The 25879-nt window shown below is 38.7% G+C and overlaps 1 protein-coding gene across 1 annotated transcript in view; it reads right to left on the bottom strand.

Moving 5' to 3' along the window:
* Window positions 1-25879, bottom strand: part of MRPS27 (mitochondrial ribosomal protein S27) — a 47267-nt gene that overhangs the window by 20928 nt on the left and 460 nt on the right. Inside the window, exons 2-4 of the mRNA XM_082075511.1 lie at window positions 24233-24310; window positions 18343-18413; window positions 16323-16381 (exon numbers count right to left, since the gene is read on the bottom strand). Coding sequence (XP_081931637.1) covers window positions 16323-16381; window positions 18343-18413; window positions 24233-24310 — 208 coding nt within the window. The remainder of the gene's footprint in view (window positions 1-16322; window positions 16382-18342; window positions 18414-24232; window positions 24311-25879) is intronic.

Raw genomic sequence — 25879 nt, 5'->3', positions numbered from 1 at the left:
GCACATATTTAAGCTGCAGTGCATAATGATCAAATGGATTCCAGGCAGGCTTAGCTTAGAAACTGGAAAGCTAAGGAAACGTCACCCAAGTCTCCCTTTGTTTGTCATTTCAAGCCACAGGACCTGGGAATAATCATCTGCATTTTAAATGGACCCAGAGGCATTGCTCATGTGTCAGTATGAAAGGCAATAGCCCTGAAAAAAAAATATCTGTTGTTTGAAATTTCCTTTTAAACATGAATAAGACTTTATTTTTGCATCTCTTCTTTGCCTGCATCTTAGCCTACACCTTTCTTTGCAGGCATCCTTTTAAAAATTTCATTTATAAACATACCAGTCCCACAGGAAATACCTCATGCATTAACTACCTATAACCAAGCAAAAACAGAGGGAACACTTTCCTTTTTTGTTGAAATAAAAAACTCAACTAAGCATAGGTAGTATAAGAAATCAGTTATCAAAAGCAGTAACAGTACAGGTTTAAAAAATTAGACGAGTCAACTACAAGAGAGGATATTCTAACGCAGAGTCACAACTGTGCTCTTATACAAGAAGATAAGCAGTTTGCAGACTCCCTGAAGAAAGTCCACATTCAGACTTTCTTCTGTTTTAATTTTTATGGACTCTGCCTGATCTTTGTTTTTAAAACTAATTCAGCTCTTGATTGCTTTGGCCATAAAATGAATTCTTCTAAATGAGGCTCGCTCCACCTCAACATGAATGCGTATTTCTTGCACAGTGTCTTTTGTTCAGGGGTTGCACAGCACCCTAACACCACGGGTGAATGGCAGCCTCAGAAACAGACCTGAACGATCAGGTTACACCAGTGTCATGTAACCCCAGCCGGCAACTCAGCCCCATGCAGCGGCTGGCTCGTTCCCCGCGGTGGGATGGGGGAGAGAATCAGAAGAGTAGAAGTGAGAAACCCATGGGTTGAGATTAAGACAGTTTAACAGGTAAAGCAAAAGCCGCACATACAAGCAAAGCAAAACAAGGAATTCATTCGCTGCTTCCCACGAGCAGTGAATGTTCAGCCATCTCCAGGACAGCAAAGCTCTATCATGCGTCATGGTGACTTGTGAAGAAAACCATCATAAAGTCCTTTCCTTCTCCTTCCCCCAGGTTTATAGACTGAGCATGGCATTACATGGTATGGAATAACCCTTTGGCCAGTCTGGGTCAGCTGTCCTGGCTGTGCCCCCCCCAGCTTCTTGTGCACCTGCAGCCTTCTGGCTGAAAAGACTCTGACTTGGCATAAACATTGCTCAGCAACAAGCAAAGATCAGTTTATTGTCAAAGTTCTTCTCATAGGACAACCAAACCACAGCACCATACCAGCTACTAGGAAGAAAAATAACTATCCTAAACAAAACCAGGAGAACAAGCTAGCCTTGAACCACTCTGGAATCAGAAGGGAGAAATCCTTCAGACAACTCGATCAGCTTCAGTATCCCACAGGTTTCCCTTTAATTCCTTGAACCTTTATACTAATTAGGTCATAACCAGACTGAAAGAGTAAAGCTCAGGCTCAAACAAGATACTACTTCTCAAGACTTCCTTTGCCTCTAGGAAAAATCTTCCAGCTATTAAACATCTTTGCAAAAAGCCCCTCTAGCCACATAGTTTCAAAATACACCAGAACTACCTACTCCCTGGCAGGACACTACTGAAGTTCGCTTCTCAGGTTTTCTTCTGTATCAGCTTAATTGAAGGTGCCTGTATGCCTTAACCTGACATAACAGGACATCAGTCACAGGTTTTGTCTAGGTAGAAACTAAAGGTCTTGACATTTAAAACACCAGTATCAACATGGTTCCTTGTTCTAAGCTTAATATTTTAAAAAGTCAGTTTAAAGTGAAGGTTGCCAGCTAGCTCACTAAAGCTAAAACTGGCCATCAGGGCATCCCCAGTGTGACTGGTGAAGAACACTGTCATGCTACAAATATTGCTACTGAGAAAAGGTAGTCATACCAGGTTTAGTTTCATGGAGAAAATAAAACTGGGTCATTTTACCAACATTCAGAAGCTTTATTTCAAATGCAAACTATGAAACAAGCAACCCCCTTTTTCAGCTTTACTTCTTTATGGTCAAGACAGAATGATCAGCATGGAAGATTCATTTCAGTTCTGTTGCTTATAAATATCTCTCCAATGAAAGAAAACAAATAAACAGACACTTTAATATAGTACTCCTCTTTCTTCTGCTCCCAGGCGATAGTGTCTTGTTACCCATCAGCCTCCACCTTTCCCACTCCTTTTCCAAAAGACAGGCAGGAAATTCAGGTTTTCTTCTCATACTCATGAAGAATCCATACTATTCTCACCACAAAAAATGGAATTCACTCAAAGAACAAGATAACAAGAAAAAGGAAAAGCCATGTCATAACAACAACAATAATAAAAAGCCCAACTTTTCCCTAAACTATTGACTATAAAGGACACAGCTCCTAGAATTTCCCTCACTTAAAAATACTTCTGGGCTTTTACGGTTGAAATGCCTGGTTTTGAATATAAATGCCATTAATAATCTAGTGACTGAATAGAGAGTTCCATAGGCTGAGGAAAACATGGAGAACGATGGGGTGAGCTGTTACTATAGTGATTGTGATAAGATACTCCCTAGTGCCTTGCCTTGTCCCCATGTAACCACAACGAAGTCTAATTTTAAAACAACTCTCACATTAATGATATATTGTCCTGGTATCCTGGCATACAAAAACAGAGAGAAATTAAGAACCGTACAACACACCCCATTTCTTGCTTCAGAGAGATTTTTGAATCTCAGAAACTTCCAAGTGTGTCAGGCTAAAATTTGCTCTATTAAAGCTCAATGAAGGATCAGTTCTGTTGGAATCTTTACTCGCATCTCCGAAAGCCGACTAACACAAACGCTGTAAAAAAACAGCATATGTAAGTAAAGTACTGTTTGGATTATCACCATTTTACCAGCCAGACTATGCTTGTCATTATTTCAACTAATTCTCCACCTGATTGGAAGCTGGTACACAAGTTATCAACTAGAATTATTTCGCAAAATGAAATGTTTGTGAAAACTCATTGGTAATTCACGATTACTGAAATCACCTTTGCACCTGGTTCACTTTGCAGAGTGAGTGAGATTCTCTACTTAAGACTGCCAGAAAGTCAGTTTCTACCAGAAAGCTGGTTCCTGATAGCTGCATAATGGAAGTAAGTCTAAAATCTTCTGGGTACCAAGCAGTACTTATGTCATGGGCTTTCTTAAACCGGGGTTATCTGTAATATTTTGGGATTTTAGGGAATAAATTGCTTCAAAGCTAAATAGGTGTCTCATTTTTAAAAAATAAATAAATTACTTCAGACGCTTTAAAAAAACTCCACGTCTGAGTCATCAAAAATGCCAAATTCAAAATTAAACTTCTGTTATTCTGTCTTTACTTCAATTTTTGCATTCACTTGTAGTGATGCCGCAGTGAAGCCTGGGTTCCAGTCACCATTAACCAGGCTGGACAGAGCCAGACATAGCACCAAGGGCTTCTCAAGCTGACAAGACAGCGACTTCAAGGTTTATAATAGTTCATTCAGTGCCAGAGGGAAATGAATCAGAGTTAAGACCAACATTCATGAGTTTCTGCCTTCTAGTGCTAAGCTTAAACTATGACAGTACACCCCTTTCATATTATATTAACAAGGAACACTATGGGTATGCATAAAAACTGCTGTCAACAAAATCCAACAATGACTTCTTATTTTCAGAACAGGAAAAAACAGCCTGTAACTAGACATTGCTATTACAGTATTTGCAAACAGCAACTTTTTAATGGTGCCTAATATACAGCCTAAATTTAAGATGAGACAAAATCAACATAATTTTGTCAGAGACCCACTTCACTGACAGCTGGAGTCCACACTGTAACGATGTTGCATTTTCCATTTATTCTGCTCAAATTTCTTACGCTTCACAAAATATGTCCCAGAAATACATCACACACTAGCTTCAAACTACTGTAATATTGCACACACTGACACAACCCTTGACACTTTTCAGTTTTATCACAGTTGAACTTGCACAGATTACAAGTGATGTATTCCTCTGGCTTGAATATCAAAGGCTGCAATACAGACACATATAAGCCAAACTCTTTACTCTGCAAAGTTATTCAGTTTCACACCACACGCAACCTAAGCAAAAAGAAGGTGCTGGCAAGAGACTGCTGCAGGCATACAAATACTAAATGGATCTTAGTAGCCAACTTAAGCAAGGGAAGAGCCAAACCTTACATTTGCTGCCAAACACTTCAAAAACTGGATATGTGCAGTTCAGGTTTCACCTTTTCAGATTTGCTGCCACAGTCTCACAGTTCAAGTTAACCTAATTTTGACCTACCATCTGTGCTTTTTTCATTCTTAACGGCTAGAGTTCCATTGTCCAATTTCCTTGTGTATTGTTGTCCTTCTGTATCACATAAGCAAAGGAGAGGCACAGCTACATGACAAGCTGTCAAGGATATAGAAGGGACAAAACACCTGATGCTCACCTGTAGTTTCAGCCACAGCCACTGTCACAAAAGTAAACCACAGGTGCTTCGCCAGGTCTTGCTACCAGGCAGTCCACCATGACTCCATCTACATTTCATGTCATGTCTCAAGGAGCTTATTCATTTTTTGTTGTTGTTGTTCTTTCAACCAGGTATTTTCCTGAGAAAAATATTTTAGCAATGAAAACCAATAATCCTCAAGTTCTCCATGATACACTTGTATAAAAACTGTTCCCTAACCACAGTAAGCTACTCAATCGAAATACTTCAGAGGCAAACTCCTAGTCAGTGTATCTCTTAGTGTATCCAACTTCTTTCAAGCCAAGTGGGACAGTCCTTTATTCCACTGCATATGATGTCAAGCACAAGGACCAGTAAGCAAATTAAATATAAACATCGCAAAACTGACTCAAACATTTTGTCAGGCATTTTGAAATTTGTGGGCTCATACCAGCTTTTGTTTTATTCTTATTATTTTCAGAAAAATACTGTACCACCAGATCTGTTATTTAAAGAGACAGCAGGCACCTCACTTTAAGTACTGCAGGTACTGTAGGACAAATGTTCCTTTGTGGAGGTAGGTATAAACTGCACAATAAAATGAGGTTGTGCTACTCAAAACAGGCAGAGTACTTAAAAATGCAAAGGGATATTTTGTAGATCCTTCCCTTTTGCGACAGGAACACAGCCAAGACTGCTAGTTATAAATATAACCCACTACTGGCTCTGGTTCTGTTGATGAGCATCAGTGCATGTTGCATTCCCAGGGTGCCCTGCTGTGTTCGCCTTGTTGCAGTGGCCTACTCAGATCTTCTTTCTGGGCTCCACACTGACACCTACAAGCATCCAGCTCTCTAAGGCAGTCACAGTATAGGAGGCTTATACACAGAAGAGAAGACAGAAGACAGCGGGGGGGAAACACTACAACTATGTGCAATTATGTACCTGATGTGCTTCTGCCTGACTTTTTAAATTTTATTTTATTCCTCCAAAGAATCATGACTTTCAAAACAATACAACAGTGTCTTACATAAGATGAAATCACTGCTTGATGATTTAACCTGGCGAAGGGAAACTCTGTGCAAAGGGGCAAAGGGGCGATCACTGCAGGACTCCAGTGAAAAACAGAAACCCCTTTGCAGAGAAAGCGGGGTGTACCGCTCCTGCTGCAAATGCTCCTCTGCCACACTCTTACAGTAGCTACTACACCTTGTCCATCCCCAGCTGCAAGCACCAGCAGCTGGTCTGGTTTGCCAGAGCTTTGGTACAGGCAGTGTAAGCAAGCGAGGGGGGCACGTTGCCCATTTACTCCCCGCTGCCTCCTGCCCCGCGCCCTCTATTTTGCTTGTGGCTGGATTCAGCCCTGCCTTGCTCACTCCCTAATGGAACTAGGTGGAAAGTGGCTGATTAGACTGAAGAATGGATTATTTTTCTGCTTTGTTAAATGAAAGCAGTAGAGAAAGAGGAGAGATCAGAATTAAATAAACGACAATTTAAAGAGGATGATCATAAGTTGACTTTAGAGATTAAAGGCAGCTTTGCATCCACAACAATTCTTAGAAATAGATATTACTCATAAAGGTGCAAATCTGCTTGCAAAGCCAGTTCTCAAAATCCATGTGCTTTCAGCTACCCAAGCTCCATGTGGAGGGAAAAAAATAAATAAATCAAAATCCCTGTTTATTTTTCAGCAAGAGAAAGAAGGAATGTTTACTGTGTCTACATTTACAGCTGAGAAAACAGGAGTTTCTACCAGCTGCTCTCTTGTATATCCCTTTCCAATTTTAACAACAAACCCAAGAAAGCATTCTTTGTTGGCTGTTTCAACGCTCCCTGAACTAGACCCTGGGTCAAATCCTCACCTGGTCCAAAGAGACAACACATGGTTCCCCCAGCTATGGGGGACTTGGCTCAATCTGCTGAGAACCTGGCACACCACACATGCTCATGGATCATTCATTAGACTAAAGCTGTGAGGCAAGGACAACTCCAGCACCTTTCAAGGATGTGCAGCCCAATATCTCCCGAAATCTGTCAGGGTGGTGAAGATGGAAACCAACTGCTGAGAGTTGCCACAGCGTTATCCCTGAAATTATGAACTCCACACTTAACAGAGCCCCTCTGGCTTTCAAACTGATGTAGCAAATGAGACAGGGAAGCAGACAAAAAGCCTGAGGACATTCTCCTTCAGGGACACGGGATGCACTAGGATTTTAGGAAATAGGTAAGGGACTATCATCAGCTGATAGGCTGGGATTGGGCTTCTATCTAAGCTTCCCCTGCCCCATCCTGTCCTATGCCCCATGTCACCACCTTCCAAAAATAAAAACAAACAAGAAACAATGAAGAGATTATCCTGTCTAAAAACCAAAGATTTACAAAGTAAAGGACAGAAACAGAAAAAGAGGTAACGGGGACTCTGCCAGAAGGAACAGTCACAGGTAGCTGAGCGGAGTGAATGGAGTGCTTGGTACAGAGAAGTGCTGAAAACGCAACTGGCCTCATTCCAGGAGACAGTATAGATTTGCTATCTGGAGCATGCAGCTTTAAAAATAGCTCACTATTAAAAGTAGAATTAAAACAACCAAAAAGACCCCACCTAAAAAAAAGTAGGGAGAGAGTAATAACCTTAGAATTCATCTCATGAGAATGTTAACCTATGACCTTTGCTCATTAGGACTTATATTCAATTATAGCAAAGCATTTTTTTCTGGGTTGGTTTGCAATACAAGCTGCTTCTCCCCTTAGGGAGTAGAACACTTTTCACAGGCACGAATATATATGCAGAAATAAGCAGCCATACCAGTTAAGTAAGCGTACCTGCTTAATTTTTTTTTTCGTACTCTAATGTTTTTGGACATTTCTGAAGGTGGAAGTGTTTAGAAAAAATGAACCACCGGAATCAAGCAATGTAAGCTGGCTTTTCAAATTTCTTTATAAATGGGGCTAAAAAGAAATCTATAGCCTGACGGATATAATCAGATAATTTTCTAAATATCTCAATAACTGATTGTTGACCAAACCTTTTCAGTCCTACAAAAGCATAAGCATCAATTTCTGTAAATAAACGCAGCCAGCTATTTGAAAATTAACATTCCTAATCATTCACAAGCTAAAGAAAGATGTACGCTAAAGTTAGGCTCTCTCCTCCCTGTCACAGTTATTTTGTTACAACCATTTTGTCTGTAATAGGGTATAACAGAAGGAAAGAAGATCAGATCTATACCTGTGGTGCATTATTTCATTCCTTATAATGGGCACCTTAATGTTTTTTTTTTCCTTTTCCACAGGCTTTCATATTCTGGAACCTGCATCACATCTGCTACCTGTTACTACATACTGTGCAGCAACTTGCATCAAACCACAGATATTCTCAGGGCACAACACAACAGATACTTTACTGGCTCATATTACTGGCTCATATTACTGGCTCATATTACTTGATCAGACTGTGTTCTTACATGCCCCATGGAACACAGCAAGCTTTTATACAATGATTTGTTTAAAACTAACATCATGGGGATTTCACAGAATCACATAGAATCACAGAATGTTAGGGATTGGAAGGGACCTCGAAAGATCATCTAGTCCAATTTCTCGTTGTACACTAGAAGATGAGTGGAAATTCTCACGGAAAATGCACTTAAGCCTTGTATTTCATGTGCTGGTTGAAGTACCACTGGAAAAAAATATTCTAGTGCCCTTCTCCTTCTCTTCATTCTACACTATAAAACCAGTACATGACTTGCCATCATTCAAGCATACTGACCATCTTCTTAACAAAGGTGATGCAGAACAGGAATCCTCATGCAGGGGAATGTCATAGACATGCTTTGGTTCCAGCTCTTTTAAGCATTACTTTTAGTTATAAATAAAATAAGACAATTTAAACAGAAAAACATGAGTAAATCCAGGTGACTGGAGCAGCTTTACAACATATGCCTTCAACCCAAGACATATTTTCAACATAACAGCTGTGGCAGACTATGCCCCATATCACAACACTAAAGATCCAACACTACTTTCTGCATGTCTTTCCTCTCCAGCTCCTAACTTCCAGAATAGAACTGACAAAGTCAAAACCACATCCAAGCTCTAAATACTCATCCTTTTATTAAAAATCCATCTTCAATAAACTACTTGTCCCCACCTTATCAGAAGCTCACCCACAGCTGCACAGTCCCTGTAAGACATGAACACCCTCATTCACCTAGTAGACAACGATCACTAACAACAACAAATCAAAACCATAACTGACCTCATGAATCACCTTTAATCTCTGCATTACTACTAATTCCAGTAAAATAATCACAAACACTGACATTCCTAAGTAATTTTCTTCTTGATCTGGAAGCCTTTTGACTTTGTACTTACTCCTCTGTCTTCTGATCTTTAAACTGTTCAGCGTCCTGAGTACACGCAGTAGCACAATCCCCTACATTTCCCAAAGTATAGGACAAATGCTCTGCCATTTTTAGACTATCTTGTTATTTTAGACATGATGTGTGGAGACAAGTTAAAATGGCCTAACTTTTCCATTTGAATGGTTATCCCCACTTTTGCTCACACCACCAATCCAGTGCTACTCAGCAGTTGACTTATTAAGTTAAAGTCAACAAAAAATCAACAGAGTGTTTTTAAAATAAAGTGCTTGCAAAAAAAAAAACCACCCACAAACAAAAAACACACAAAAACCCCAAAACAAACCAACAGACAAAAAAAACAAACCAAAAAACCACCACACCCACCCAAACATGAATTCAACAATTTGCATTAAATATCTTTTTTCCCTCAAAACCCACGTATTTTATAGCTAATTTTACCAGCAGGATATCACATACTAGAGAAAGTTACTAGCTAAGCAACTGAAACCAGAATTTTTAATGACTGTTGCCCCTTCTACAACTGCAATCATAACACATTGTTTATTCTCCTATGTTATGTCTAGTTCAGCTCAATAATGAGTAATTGTGACTGAAAACAGCAGGAATGCATGCTTACCTCTTCTACATAAAAAAGGAATAAAAACTGGCACCTACAGACACTAAAATCTGGACATCTTGAGAATCTGTTAATTTCACCAAATTAACTGTGATCCTCTGATTCTGTGATTCCTGCAGTTGTTAAGTCTTAAATGCAAAGCATGTTCTGATAAACGCTTTCCATATTGTGTGTAGTATAATTAATGTTTACATATTCATTAAAATGTGTTTATTTGCAGAAAAGTAATACTTTCATTCAGTGTTCTTTCTCAAGAGAGTTGTCCACATCAATGAAAAATAGCACTCTGGTAAACAGTTATCTCTTTTTTTTTAAAGCTAATCAAATATAGAAGTTAAGCCTATAAAGAAATACCTGCTAACCTTCTAAGTACCTACACAAGATTGTCTCCTTGCTCAGTAAAAAAAACGGTTTCAAATTAAGAACAAACATTCCAAAGAAAATTAAAATAGTTTAAAGGCTTACCAGAAACCAGTAAGGCTTTCTTCAGAAAGATAAATAAAATCATAAACATAAAACATGATTAAAGTATTTTATTTGAAATAAGGTTTCTTGCTTGCTGATTTAAGCTGTGATCAAATTAAACAATTCAAATAATTCTAACAAATCTATCTGTAATAAGACAGTTCTGATCTACCACATGCCAAGATTATTCCTTAACAATGTATCATAGAATCATTCATCACTAATTTTTCTGCTGTATTTGTTTTTATTCAAGAAGGAATAAATACTTGCATCATTAAAAAATGGTTTAGGTTGATGGATATGGTAACCACAAAGTTAGCAGTTCCCAAAGAACGGATCATGGCAGCTCTGGTTATGGTTGTAAGCCTAATAAAAATTCAAGTTTTTATCCTAGAAGTTGCCATCTTCAACAGTACTTAAAGGGAAAAGATCACTGTACTGCTTAACACTGATAAGGAAAACTGCAATAGAAGGAACCCAACAGAAACAACTTCATATATTTTTTTCTTCTGTTTACATGGGTTTGGAGCCATTGTGTCACTCTGGCTACCATTACTGCTCACGGCTGTAATGGCACCTGAAAGTCCTTCCAGAGGAAGCTGGATCGTGCTAATTCTCAAGCATGTCTTTACAATTATTAGTCATCAAAGCTAGCAGACAGACCTTTGGCTGGTGCAGGAATTTATGAAACAACCTTTAGAATGCCACTGGATATAACAAAATCAACCTTTAAGGTGAGTATGAGTCAAATTCTGAGACAAAACTGCCATTTCTCCCTCAATGTATACAAAGTACAACATTCAAGACCTGCTTCTAAATACTTACTGTTCACATTGTACTTGAGTCCATTTCTAACACTATCTACTGGATATTTTAGAATCCTTCAAGCTGTTGGCAAGGAAGATGCTGTTTGAAAGATACAAAAATTCTGCTAACACTCTTTTCTTGCAGCTATAGTAATGAAAGCCTTTCTCCCAACACTAAATGAAAAATGTATCTACATGGGGTGTGGACTGACTGAATTCCTTCCATTTCTGAATGTGACCTGCTTTATCTTTCCATCTGCTCCAGAAACACTGTGGGGGTGCCCCCTAAAGTTGATATAGCATTCTGTTTGTAGAAGAATTTTTCTTTTTCCCTTGTTTTAAATAGAAAGATTTTTTAAATTCTAAACACTTAACTCTTTAGTGTTGTCAACATGAAACGAGGAAAGATTATTGTTAAAGGAAAGTCTTCCAACTTTTTCTGCTTTTCTAAGCAGTGCTTAGAAAATTCTCGTCCAGTTTCTGCCAAGCTTAAAGGAAAGCGTATACAAACGGATAGATGGACTATGAAAAGCAGGTAACTGAAAAGACCTGTAGTACAGGAAGAGATGTTTCTGAATGCTTTTCAGTGTCAGATCTTTATTGATGGTTCTCACCAGTTTTACAGCACAGTTACACTGACTGAGCATGCCTACTTGAATGAGAGGCGGTTACAGGATTAGGGGCTTGCTGCAATTTGCCTCTGAGTTCTGAAATGTAGTTGCTAGTTATTTTCTCCAAAGACTTCTACAGCTCAGAGTCTGACCAACCATGGACAATGACACCAGAGAAGCTGTGAAAGATGACTGGGAGAGTAAGCGCACATGCCCCTCTCTGCAGAAATGAGTGAACGTTGGAGCCAGAAGACTGGTGTGGTCTCCAAGACTAGCATGCTTATATCTGACAGCACCAGCTTGTACAGTGACCAACAGCATCACACACTGGCCACCATAAAACAACAGCATTAAACACAGGTATTTCTGTCATTCACCTGCAAATTGCTGGAACATTCTAATGAGGTAAAACTCTCTGATGTTTCCCTTCCTTACGCCTCCCAGCCTGCTAAAGAGCAGCCCACATCTTTTGCAAATGAAGTTATTTTGGATTGCTCAGCTGAGGCAGGTGTCCAAACTGGTAAAACACACCACTGTGGCTATAAAGTTTATTTTTCTCTCACATGGGTCCATTGCTTCTCAATATCATTTCAAAACATAACTGCTGCATAACTTGAATAACAGGCAGACATTTCTGACTCATTTATTTTTGTAACTCCTTTCACTTTTTTTTTTTTTTTAACCCACATATCTCTCTAGAGGGAGCGAAAGACAAGACCTGATGAATTGTCTAAGTGTATGTCAGCTACAGCCTTAGGACAATGGAAACATCTCTAAGCAAGAATTAAATATGCTGAAGTTTTGTGTACGTCTCTTCTCCTTTTTCTATTTGTCCTGGAACAGGTTAATGGTATTCATTACAGCCAGGAGATTTATATACAGAAACAGAATATCATATTAGTGAGAATGAATGCCATGCAAAGTATATTTCAGGAGTAAAAAAAAATTTTTTGGTCCATTGTGATCATTTATTACAAGCAATATTTTAGACAAACTGATGTTTTCAAAGGCTAAACTGCTTGATTGACATGGAAGTATCAAAAACTGCAACATCTACACGCACAGAACAGACACGCAGATATAGACATGCAGATATAGGTATCATGGGTGAAACTCATTTTGCATGTGATGTCAGACTAACTACTGATACGCTGGAATTACAAGGAATAAGCGCAATTTCATATATATAGGGCTGCTACAGTCTCAAAATTATTTAATGGCTGAAATCAGACCTCAAAACTGTAACTTGTTACCACGAAAGATATGACAGCATATCTAAAAATAACTTTTTATAGTTTGCTCTTGTCCCGCTTTGTGATTATAATCAAGTATTGACTCCAGATAATAAATTCTGAAATCTGCAGAAATAACTCCATTTCTAAAAAGCAATTATCAATCAAGGAAAAGCAATGAAAAAATCTAGGAAGATTGTGCAAGAATTCAGAGAGCACATGCACACCAAACATTTACTTTTTACAGACAGTGTGTATACTTTTTTCTACACAATGGGTCATGGGTTTAACGTAATTAAAAATCCTCCTCAGGAATCTCAACATAAAACTTCCACAGTAGCTTTTGAACACATTTTTGTTGGCCTAAAACCTACATACAGAATCAGCAGAATTACCTCACCACAAAACATCTCTCTATTATGCTAATGTTTCTATCACATGAAAACCACCCTGATGTGAGAAATAGTGACATCTCAGTGAGACAGGATAAAGTAAGGAACTGCAGGCCTTTGATCTGGCTGAAAGTGCTCTGCATTCTGATGAGAAATTCTGCTGGCATCCTAGGAGATGAAAGGATTTTTTTAAAAGTCTGACAGTTAACAGAGTGGGGGAGGTATTCAGAAGGAAACAAAAAGAGGAGCACCGAAAGCAGATGACGTCATGCCTCAAAATGGCCTTTACCATCTTACTGACACATTCCACAATGTAGCATAGCAGTTTCCACACAGCTATTCTTGAGAGCTCAAGGTCCTCTGTGGAGACAGTATGGCTGGAGATCCACTGCTTTAAAGGGATAGAAAGCTGAAACAAACCTAAATATAATACGTATATTGTATTTTGGGACCCTAAGCACATTATGGTAATGTTCCAGAATACTACCTTATGAGACTATGTTCTGCCTGACATGCTACAAGAAAAGCCTCCAGTCTACAAAGTTTACAATTACAAGTTCTGGTACTCTCATCTTAAGGAAAACCCCACACAGAGAGCATGAGAATGCCATTCACTTCCCTCTGATTCTTCCCACAGGCACAGTTTGCTCTTTTGTACCAGGAACCTTCCAACCTTTTAAGGGCCTTGGAACTGACTACCCTTCACCACAGATTACCAGAGGCACTCAACAATGGGGAGAGATATCAAAATCTCCTCCTTATACTCTACAAGCAGTTAAGGGGAAAAACACAGGGCTCTGGGAATATTCTGTTTATTTATGTTAAGGTAAATGCACATATAGCCCACTTACCAGGCCATGTACATGCCAGTTGCTCACAATGGATTTGCATACCTTAGAAGAAAAAAAGCTTTTCACTGATACTGCCTTTTCTTTCTTAGAAGCTTAGTCTCCTTACATCAAGTACAAAAATTGTGCTTTGAACTGTTTCTCATTAAGTCAGAAAAAGAGATTTCTTGTCAAAGCTTCTCATTTCTTAACTCTCCCTCTCTACCGCCTCCTTTATCTCTCACGGTGTGGCCATTTTTGCAGGACTTTTTCTATGTTGAACATCCTCCCAGCTGCAAAGAGATATCTTTATAAAATGTCCTTCATTTGAACTCCAGCCTAAGTGCAAAACATAATGAACAATAAAAGGGGCTTTGTGGATACCAACCTCATCTCCTATTTCCTGAAATTAGCACACTTATTTTCATTTGAAAGTGAAGCTGATGTTATAATTGGGATTTTTACATTTTCACATGAATTACAGACCTCACAACACTGTTTCACTACCTGCATACTAATGCATTTTGAGAGTAGTTTCATGGATAATTCTCGAAAACTCATGCTAACATCACCAAAAGACTAAGCATTTTGCAACACCAAAACAAAGCAGCATTATAGGGAAACACACACAAGAAAAATTCCAACCAAAGCATGCCCGACAAGCAATGTGACACATCAGTACCCCTCTATTCTCTCCACACAGACTACTAAAGACTGTATCAATTCCAAATGATATGTGTATAACTACACTTTCATCAGCCACAGAAGAATTATTTCTTAGAGAAACAGGAAATAACTGTTATTACTTTTGAACTGCAAATCTCTCCTTTAGAATGTGTTTTTAAGGATAAAAATCTTGTATTTTAAACTGATATACTAACCAGGCATAGCTGAAGAGTGCTGAGGATAGTGATATGTTAGATATTCCCATTCTATTCTCTCCCTCTTGCTATGGAACATTTTCTGTGCTGCTAATTTTTTGTCACTCTCTCTGAACCTCTTGTTTTCAAGAAGAAAGAACCTGTATTCATTACATATGAATATCTCACTCTGAGTATCTGGATTTTATCTGTACAATTTTGAGACTTAGTAATTAAACTACCACACTTTCCTCTTGGTGTCAGGGCATTCAAAGGCCTCTTGGCACCCTCACCCTAAGGGGCCTGACTCCATCAGACAGAACTCAAGTCCATCGCACAATGTACATTACAATCTTCAAGACTGCTAGCAAAAGGTACTAATAGCACATCTGTAAAACAAAAACGCAGGCTTGTCTTACCCTCGCTTTACTTTCTCCTGTTTTCAACGCACCTGATGCAAGATGGAACACTTATTCCAGATCACAGATTCCAATGGGACCAACAAAATATTGATCAGAAGGAACCAAAGCACCACTAACCTCCTCTCTGTGACAGAGCCTTCTTGCTCCTTTTGTTTTTTCATTAAGGGATATTGCTAGTATTAGCCAGCTAGGTTTCTCTTGTTTCCATCTTTAAGCTTGGAGGTTCAGACACTGCCCCAGTAGTACCAGACAATCAGAGATCTGAAGTCTAATGCAGTCATACACTTAGAACTATGCATATACTTAAAGCAGCCACCCAGTAAACTTCTTCATCAAACTAACATTCATTGTTATTTACAACTAACAACCTGACATCATTTGTAAAGACAGCCTCTCATGCACTTCGATAGGGTGAGTTACCTTCTCCATCAGGAAATCTATCTCTCAAAATGCATGTGTAATCACCTGTAAAAGAACTAATTTATTTTAGTGATCAACAAGAGTTACTGCTCTCTTAGTGCTGATATTGAGATGCATTGACCTGGAGCAAGCAAGCATTCAACATGATGCTAGTAGAAGATACACCAAATACACTTCACTCAACACAAAAATAGTTGCAGAAAACCCTAACAACCCATGTATAAGGTGAACTACTCAGCTTATCTGGAGAGCATGAAGTACTAAGGGAATAAAAATCAAAACTATACTTTGTTTAGCCTTGCTGACGTGATCATTACCATAGCATTCCTATTCTTATTCCTGTTCATTTTAAGGAAACAAGATTCCTTGACTCTCACACTTACACATGCAAATATGCATATAGCTAATTTAGTTAAATTATGACTTAGAGAACAAAAAAAATCAGAAGGAAAAGTGTAAACAAACATAATTCCTTATTACTTCAGCCATCTGTACTGTAAATCATAGCTTGAGGTTTTATTAGCTGTTCAGTGGCTCAGACTAACACGCTTGACAGGGGTCCATGCCAGAGGTCCAGAAAGAGGTTGGCCATCACAAAGGAGAAGTTACCAAGAGGGCCCTTAGCTGTGAGTTGTAAGACAAGTAGATGAACTTATTTTGCAGAAGAGAAATCAAAGCCAGTAAGCTGGAAAACATCAGAGTCTTAAAAGGGCAAGATTTCATAGTATTTACTTATATAAAGTTCATGCTGGGGGAAAAAGATGCTTACTTGTAAAGGTAATATTCGGCTTGATCCACTTCCTCTCGTGAAGAAATGTTGTCAACAAACTGATTGAAAAATAAGAAATAAAAGCTTCAGAGGAAGCACTCACAATGCATATTAGAAGAAAACGCCACTTCAATAAACAAAATGCATTTGTTTGGTATATTTAGGTATCTGAGTGTACTGGAGGTCTTAAAGTCTTTGCCTGCTCTTGCTCAGGTTTCTTCTAGACTGCTAAAAGTAAAATCTTTTTAAACTGAGACAACTCCACTTTAGCCTCTAAGACACATTATGCACCTTGAAAAAAATTGAGACTATCTCAGAATTATGTCCATATAGCTCAGCATGCTGTATTTTTGCTGCTCCTCTCTAAATTTTTTGCTCTTTAATTGTATCTTTTGAGAATACATTCCGTTCCTTACTTTTTTTCCCCCCAATTTTGATTGAGTCTTCACACACCTTACTTCTCTTTCTAAAAGGTATCCTTTTTCCTAACATTTTCCTGCTTTGCCTATTCATACTATAACTTCTGGAGGACAGTGGCAGCAGCATTTCATATTTCACCACACACATAAATATCAGTAAGAAAAAAAATCACCCCTCATGCTGTAAACCACAATTTTCCTCTAATTTAAAACCTTGTGTATTCCAGGCAATCTTCCAAAACTCCCACTACTATCAACTATTCAAATAAAAGACAAGTTTTCAACCAGATCTTTTCTTACGGTAACGGTGAATCCTGTTTTCCTGTAGCTTTTCCTAACATAAACATAGATGCTGGAACACTCCAGAGTCTTCCCAATATAATACCTTTAGCTTAGAATATATAAACAACCATGTTCCCTAGGTTAGAACTTCTCTTTATCCCAAGCATAGGCTAAAAATAATAGTTTCAGCTGGCTAATACTTGCTCTCCAGTTTATTAACTCTCCTTGCATGCTGTATACATGTAGGTCTCATCTTTTGCATGTGGCAATAGCACATCTGTGTGCTTTATTTACATTCTAGAAAATAAGAATCTGATGTGAGCTCCAGGTATTGGAAAGTGAGGCTGTCTGACAATCTGAAAATGCCAGTTCTCCTGGGAAGAGGTGAGCTCAAAGCAGGAACATGAAGGGAAGAAACAAAGCTGATTAAATAATATAAGAGGCAGGAACACTCATTTCCCCCATGGACACTCCCTCAGAAGCAATGATCAAGTATGCTCAATCTGTATAAACGCTTGATCTTGTAACTGTACAAAATATTCTGTCATTCCTAACTGGTGATGTTACTGACGTACCAGGGTGGTGACTCAGCTTCTAGATAATTTTGAAGATTGAAATTAGTCGTGTTTTTGTTTCTTTTAAACAAGTGACACATTTATTCTCCTTCTTCAGGACAAACACTCCCTTTACACAAGGAACTTAAAAGCACATCTCACATGTCTGCCTTCACTCCCGCTCCTCACATTAACCCATTCAGAGGATAAAACTCATTACTAATTCCAGTAAATATAATTGTTTCACTTATCCCATGCCAGCATTTGTCCTGCCTCAGTCTGCTGAGGCAAGGGAATAAAACAATAGCGGCAAAATTTATCCACCGCCGCCTCACTCTGAAGGGATGCTGGAAGCGGAGGGAGGTGCAGGCCGGCAGGCAGGGTGCTGATTCACTGCCTTCCCTCAGCGTGGGTTCTGATAAACTGCCTGAGGGGAGGTTAAAAATCGCACTGAGAGAGAAACCACATGAAGGCAGGGAACTTATATTAGAGAAATACACGCCTTGGTAATGGAGTACGGCCCGATTTTACTGAGGAAAAGAAAAAATTACTTCTGTTTTGAAGACCCTACTGTTCAAGTGTTAACTAGTAAGTACAAAGTAACAATAAAACAGCTTTACACAGCAATTTAACAGTATAACAAGACATTTACGATCCCAGAAGTCCCAGCAGAGGTGGTATCATTTTTCTCCTCTCAGCTCACTTAATTTCATAAACATTCCAGTGTAATTTCCAACACTTTACGAGGGGGTTTTATTTCCTTACCCGGGCTATTGTCAAAGAGCTGACGGGCAGCTTTCTTTCATAGGTTCTGTCCATCAAGTGGGCTAGGTCAGCTGAGGAAACAGAAAAAGAATATGTTTAATCAACTGGCATTACAAGAAAATCTGCAGAGCCATCATATAACCTAGAACAGAACCTATGTCCATGAAATCAAATTCTAGTTCCTTGTTAACATCTCATTTTGAAGTTGTATGAAAACAATACTTTTAATTATTGTTAAATACTTTAACAGAAAACAATACACAGAAAGGTTCTCAACATTACGACTTTAACTTATCAGAAGAAAAAGTGGAAGAAGCAAACTACCCTATCACATGCTGGATGAAATTAGTGTAAACAAATAAAATTCATACTTGCTTTCAAGCTTAACGTATGCTGGACAGTGCTTTTGGCATGGGTTTGTCCTTTATTTTATGGTAAAACAATGAGACACGGAAACATTCAGTCACAAACACCAATCCAAAGAAATCTTGTTAAACAAATTGGGCACTATGCCAGTACCTTATTAACTTTATAGCATTTTTCTCCAGAAGTTGTATAACAACAGTAACTTGACTGTAAAGGAACTTCAAGCTTCTGACTGTTGAACAGGTAGCCAACCATTATATCTAATGAATTTAATTGGAAGTTAAATTAATTTAATTTGGAGTTTCAGTTTTGTACTGTTCCTGGAAAATAATGACGACTCAGGAAGAGTAAGCTGTTTACTGTACCTTTAGTGTAGGCTGTTTTGATTCTTAGCTGAGACATGAACTGGTGATATTTAGATACTTCAATCATACCCTTTCCTTCTTTCTACTCTCTCACATACTCCAAGACCAGGAATCCAACATTTGCATTATTAGCACCTTGCTTCATCCTTTGCACCCCAAGACTCCAGCTGTTACTAAACCAGTCTATCCTTTGACACCTCTCATCCTTCCAAGAGCTGATGGGTTGGATCATTTTACAACTCACTTTCCAAAAGGCTCATCCAACCTCCACACCTGGTGAGAACAACTTGCAGCACCACATCAGAACTGGCTAAACTTACTACTCTGTCAAAGATGTCAGGGGCAGGAAGCAGCTCTGCACCAGAAACATACTGTGTCTCTGAGGGATGCAGTCCATTTATGTTCTGTCCAAAAAATAAGTGATATCACTCATCATTTTAAAAACACACGTGTACTGCCAGTGAATACTGCAGGGTGTACAGTTCTAACAGTATGAATAGCATTCAATGCTACTCTGACCTTAAAGGCACTCTCTCCAATTACAACACATGTGCAAATATTTTTGCTGGAGTAAAATGACAGACCCTTGATTTGGAATAAAATGGTTGACTCTCAGTCTGGACAACACTGCACGCCAGTTCTGAGTTGAGTCTGAGCTGAGGTCACTTAACTGAAGGGCATGACTTCACACTTGTCTCTAGAATACTGATATCTGAGATTCCATCTTTTACTTTCATTTGTTCACAGAAACTCGATGTCTTGCTGCCTTCAACAGGGTGATTCAGGACAATGACTGGGAAAATACTGGCCCTCACCTTCCAAGTTAGTGATTGTGACATCTAATGCCAGTTTGGTGGCCTAGGAAATCAACAGCAGTATTTTGTGTTTACATAATGCTTTCCTTCCTGAGGCACTTTAGGGCATTCTTCAAAACACCAAAAGAGCATCTCTGACATAAGTTTATCTCTGGCTGAGGGAAGACAAGCATTTTGTGACCATGAAAGCAAAGGAAAATCTGGGGGAATGTTACTGAGGCAAGTACCAGCTCCTACAAATTACAACACAGGATGCTGAGCTGATGTGGGCCACCAAGGCCATGCTATACCAGATAACCACTAACACAGTGGACCAGCTTTTTTAATGGTAAAGAAATTTCTGTAGGAATACCCTTGCAAGAAGTGTCTGTATTTGACTTTATATTACCCATCTCTCTAGTACTCGCAAAGACCATGATGGAGCACATAGGTAAAGAGACTGAGGGTATTACTAGTACTGCTACAAGTTAGAGAGAACGGATGCTACGGCCAAGTCACCTTGTCAGGAACTAAGAATTGACTTGCCTAAACAAACTAAGCCAAGTCTCATCCAACATAAATCATCTACATTTCAAGATAGCTGTAAAAAAAGTATTCACATCCACTCTGTTTGATGACGTAGCAACGTGGACATGAGAGAGACAACTGCACCGGTTTAGAGTTCAATTATCCATTACGGAGCTATTTTTGTTATGTATCACCCTCTGAAAAGGTGATGCCTAAGACCATTTGGGCAACACTCAACCCCTGAGCTTGGTGTTTCTTTTGTTTAGGTGCTCATTAAAGGCAACACTTAGTACTCAAGTAGAATATAAACCAAATTAACGCAATGCCGTGAGTACAAGATCCCAAGACTGTCAGCCATTTATACACAGGCCTCCACTGGAAGAGTTCACACACTGAATTTTACTGATTGACCTTTTATGCTGTCTACAAAGATGGAAACTCTGCATCAGAACTTCAGCATGGAAAGCAACATAAAGCACTTATCTATCAGCCCCAGTGTAAGACTCACAATAAAATGAAAACTGATTAAACCTTAAATAATAGGAGACAAATCAAGTTCATGGGAAATTAAGCTTTGTTTCCCGATACATTGCCATTTCTGCTGTAGTTCCTAGATGTGAATAATTTTCAATGAGTAATTCTTTCCCGGTTTGTTTTCTCCTACGAGCAGCTAAACTCAGACTTTTTTTTTCCATATTCAGGATTTGAAATAATTCAGCTACCTTTTCTAAACTGAGTTTGCTCCATAAGTTGCTATTCAACAATGACGACTAAAGCTTCTTCTTAGATATAAACATCTGGACAGGAGTACTAGAATGCAAGAATGTGAATGTCGGAGTCTGCTAGCACTGTTGGAAGTAAAACTTGAGTGCTAACATTGCTGTGTAAACAAAATAAATGGTTTAATTGCCAAAGCAGAATTCTATGTATGTTATAACAGGTAGATCCTGTAAGTGCTTTTACATTACTTATCTGATAGCCATTACCAAAGAGAACGCCAGTTCTGAGTTGAGTCTGAGCTGAGGTCACTCAACTGAAGGGCATGACTTCACACTTGTCTCTATAATACTGGTATCTGAGATTCCATCTTCACTTTTACTTTCATTTGTTCACAGAAACTCGATGTCTTGCTGCCTTCAACAGGATGATTCAGGACAATGACTGGGAAAATACTGGCCCTCACCTTCCAAGTTAGTGATTGTGACATCTAATGCCAGTTTGGTGGCCTAGGAAATCAACAGAGTTTCAGTCTGATTCACAGTGTGGACCTATCCACAGCATGTAGCCACACCAACAAGTGGTACATTTGACCACCAGGTAAAGTCACTACCCTCTTATTCTTAGAAGTAGTCCATCAGGACAGGGTTGAAATCCAGTGATGGGCCAGCAATGGGAAAATGGATACAACTGTGACACAAAGTTTACGTGTCCTAGAAGTGATGGGCAGAGCTAACACTTTAACTCACAGGCTAACATTTCATTTTCTATGTAAAGAAATTCTTGATTTACTTTAAAGACCCAATTAAAATATGAAGGAAAGCTGAGGCAAGTACTTTGCCTTAGAAATGTATATGTTTCACATTTCTCAGTATACTGACATCTCTAGCAGCTTCTGGAAAGAACTACAGCTTTGTACCTAAGAAGGCTTTGAATAGAAATTATTCAAATGTGTAAATGCAGCACTGCCACCTGGTGTTGCAGATGAGCCATTTTGGGTACCGTGAGGTTTTCTAAAAACAAACCCATTCCCTATCTCATTTGGATTCTGCCATCCCCTGGGATTCTGGTAACTATTATTCTTCTCATCAAGATGTTTATTGTCACTTAATTTTAACCTTGTTAGTGACAAACCACTGTCAACATTGGAAAATCTAAATCCAGACATGCCTCGCGTTTCCTTGATATCTCATTTATAATAAGTAGAATCCAAATTACTTCTAGACAGGTTACCATCCTACCAGCAGGCAGTTTGTAAATTCCAAATTAATGAATTTTCATTTCTTACCTTTTTGGACAAATGCGCTCTATACACTAAACACAGTGTTGTTCTTGCCCACACCTTTGTCATCACCGAAGTTTGCTAAATTCACTCATGTTTGGCATGCTAATCTGAGACTATGCAGAAGAGAATAAAGCATGTTGTACACAGACACCATAAACAAGATGGGATGGCACCACAACATTGCAGCAGAGAAACAGAACTGACTTTAGTTCTTTTTTTTCGCAACATCAGTTTGCAGAGTAAGAGTTCTGAAACAGTGTTTTAAATACACGAAAAAAAAGCATCTCCTCAACACAAGGATTTAACTCTAGCTACAATTACTATGAGTTACTACACAGAATATTGTGTGTGCAACCATACGAATGACAGCTACAGAACAGGAGTCTGCAGGGCTGTCTCTTCTTTGAAAATACTAAAACAGCTGACAGATTTAGCTTGTTTTCTCTTTTCTGTGAACACAAAAAGAAAATGTAAAGTAGTTCCTTGAAAAGCATAAAACAGGCATCTGCTTTGGATCGAGACCTTCAGCAGAGCGGCAGCAAGAGCTGTCTCTGCCAAAGTGTGACAAGAGGTCTTGCCAGGCCTGGGGAAAGACAAGCATGGACTGCAGCAGCACTTGCACATTTTCTTCTGCACTGGATTTCTACTGCCTATGATGTCTGTCAAAGTAAGAACCCCTTTTTGTCTGGAAGTGACTGGTTTAAATGCATCCCAGAGCACTAGTTTGTGGCTCCTGCCCAAAAAACACTGCATGAGCAGCCCTATTCACAGTGAAGGGTCACAATGTATTAACAGTCTCTGCAGGATCCAAGCCACAGCCATGAGCACCCACCGGTTGTTTCCGGACTGTGTGCAGTAAAACAAGCTGGCAGTACCAACCTAGCTGTTTATAAATAAGTAACAGAAATAAATTAGTGCATAAAAAAACATAACTATGATCATTTTGTCTGTCTTCCTGTCTGACAAAAGTCCTTGAATTTCACATGCTAACTCTTCTTTCAGCCTCATAATCTGTGCTACAATTAACAAATACAGTTCAGGAGCCCAGGAGTAAAAAAAAGGAAGATAAAGATTATGCATGAAGTGGCCTGCAAAACAGTTTCACTCATGGCCCAAAATAATGTATATGTGTCTTAGCATGGAAAAAACGTTTTGCATTACGCTTTTCTTTCAACGTAGTTGCCAAAAATATAATGGCATGTCATTTCAAATGTAATCTAGCCAAAGAATTTAGCTATGAAATTTGTATGAGAGATCTCAGTACCATATGCAGATACAGGTTTATGTACAACATCTCCAAAATAAAATGTTTAGTTTCATTTTTCCCAAAAGACAAATCTAAAATTTCAACAAGAAATTTAACTTTCTTTCAAGAAATGTAACTTACCCTCCTGAAAAACACTGAAGGAAATGTTCTTTAAAAAAAAAAAAAAAATTACAACAGGAGTGCCCTCTAATACCTCTATAATAGGTCTTCTTTTGTACTGCATTACAAATAAAGCAATGTCAACGAACAGGACACTTGAAGACAGTCTTAACTGTCAGACACAGAACTATGACATTCATAAAAGCTTTGGATTTTGTAAAAAAAAACCAGCTTGTAGAAACCAAACATTAATCAAATAAGCAAATTCTGACTTGTTTCTGCATTATAGCTTTGTGTATTTATGACAGATTTTTAAAATGTTGGCCAGATTTTGACACAGAACCCCAGAAGTATTTTACTCCACACATTTTCTTATTTTGAAGTATTTATAGATGATGAGTTAGTCTACAATGAGTTAGGGCTAAAATTAATTAGTCAAAGTGGAGTAAAAGAAAGAAACTTTTCTCACCCAGGCTATGCTCATCTTTTTGTCTCTTCTCCCATTTTGAGCTGTTCACATAGGCTGCAGAAAGAAGAGATCTTCTACCTAAGGAAGAAAGAAATCACTACATAAGCCAGGTTGTTTAAACATTTCTAAAGAAGTATACTAATACTCCTTTACATATCACCTTTTTCTGTCACATTTACCGAGTGGGATGCACTGAATTGCCTTTACAACACAGCTACCAGCAAGCAGCTACTGTAATAGTTCAGATTCCTTGTAGATGGATGAATTGTAACCTTGTCATTTTTAAAACAGAAAAGTTTTCCCCTATAAGTTTTTTTTCAGGATGAAACAAATCATTCCCAAACCAAACTCTGTGTTTAGGAAAAGCATAAATTTGTAATGGTTGAAAAAAAAACTCAAACAGCAATAAAGGACAGCTTCTTTGTGCAGAAACCTTTTTTCATCCAATGCTAGCAATTATTTAAATGTAGGCATAAAAGAATCAGGATAGAAGATGAATACACACAAAAAAAGGCCTTTTTGTTCTTGTTGGATGGTTGTTTTTCCAACCCGTAAAGATCTGTCTTACTGGAAATGAAAGGTAGATGGTCATCAGTAAATACTCCATGTTTGATCATCTCTTTTTTGTTGCCTCCCCAGTGAACTGCAGAGTTCACTCAGATGTTTTTGAAAGTTTTTTCAAATACTCTTTGTACCAGCTTTGAAATCCGCTCAAGACACTATTCTAGCTTTTGAAACAAAATGGAAAATGCTTTGTTTGGAAGAACAAACCATGTTTGTGCATCACTGACAGAAGATGAGGCCTTGAGGATGCATGAGGAACATCTGCATAAAATTTATTGACGGAAAACACATGCAGAAGGTTGCAGAAATTAATGTTAAGAAACATCAAATATTTTTAAAAATAAACTTTACTATGCTACACAGAATCTTAGCAACTACCTCAAAGCCCTTATCTGAAAATCTATCTGCTACCACTAAAACTTTGTTATTCTTGGACGTGTAATAATTTCTCTGCTTATCATCCTTCTGGCATACAAGTATACAAATATATCCAGCTCTGAACATCTTTGCAAATTTTTCCAAAAAGACCTGATACACCGAATTCCACAGTCAGAATGTGAGAATACGTACAACACTTTACCAAACAGCAAAGTCAGAAAGGGAGGTATTTTTGTTTTGTTGGTGGGATTGTCTTTCATCACGTTGATAAAAGGTGCGCACAAAAGATCTGGGGCTTTTTATAGGATAAACTTCCGTATGCTCTTTCGCAGCTAAAGCTGCCACTAGGAAGCGTGAGGCTCTAAAGAACTATTTTCTAAAGCAGCAGCAACTGTCTGCACAGAAGTGCTTTGCTCAGGTGAGCTGCAAGTCAGGTTTGAGCTCTTCACGGTGGTTCCCTACGAGCAGCTCCAGTGCCATAAGAACAGAGACACGGGCACCTGGAAGCATCGTGGAGACATTTCTGCTCAGGGCAGCTGAAAAGGCACAATGAAGTAGCCCATCATCACCACGCTTTCAGTAAACATTAGTGAGTTCCGCTCTTCTCGAAGGTCAGGATTTTTGGAAAAGGGGCTTTCCAAAAACATCAGCCTTGGCCGCGTCGCTGCCACCTGCGCTGCCCGGCTTTGCCAGCGCTGCCGTGGG

This window comes from Streptopelia decaocto, assembly GCF_964273445.1.
Source record: "Streptopelia decaocto genome assembly, chromosome: Z".
Taxonomy (NCBI): domain Eukaryota; kingdom Metazoa; phylum Chordata; class Aves; order Columbiformes; family Columbidae; genus Streptopelia; species Streptopelia decaocto.
The sequence above is the reverse complement of the archived record's forward strand: the minus strand, read 5'-3'. Positions and strand labels throughout refer to the sequence as shown.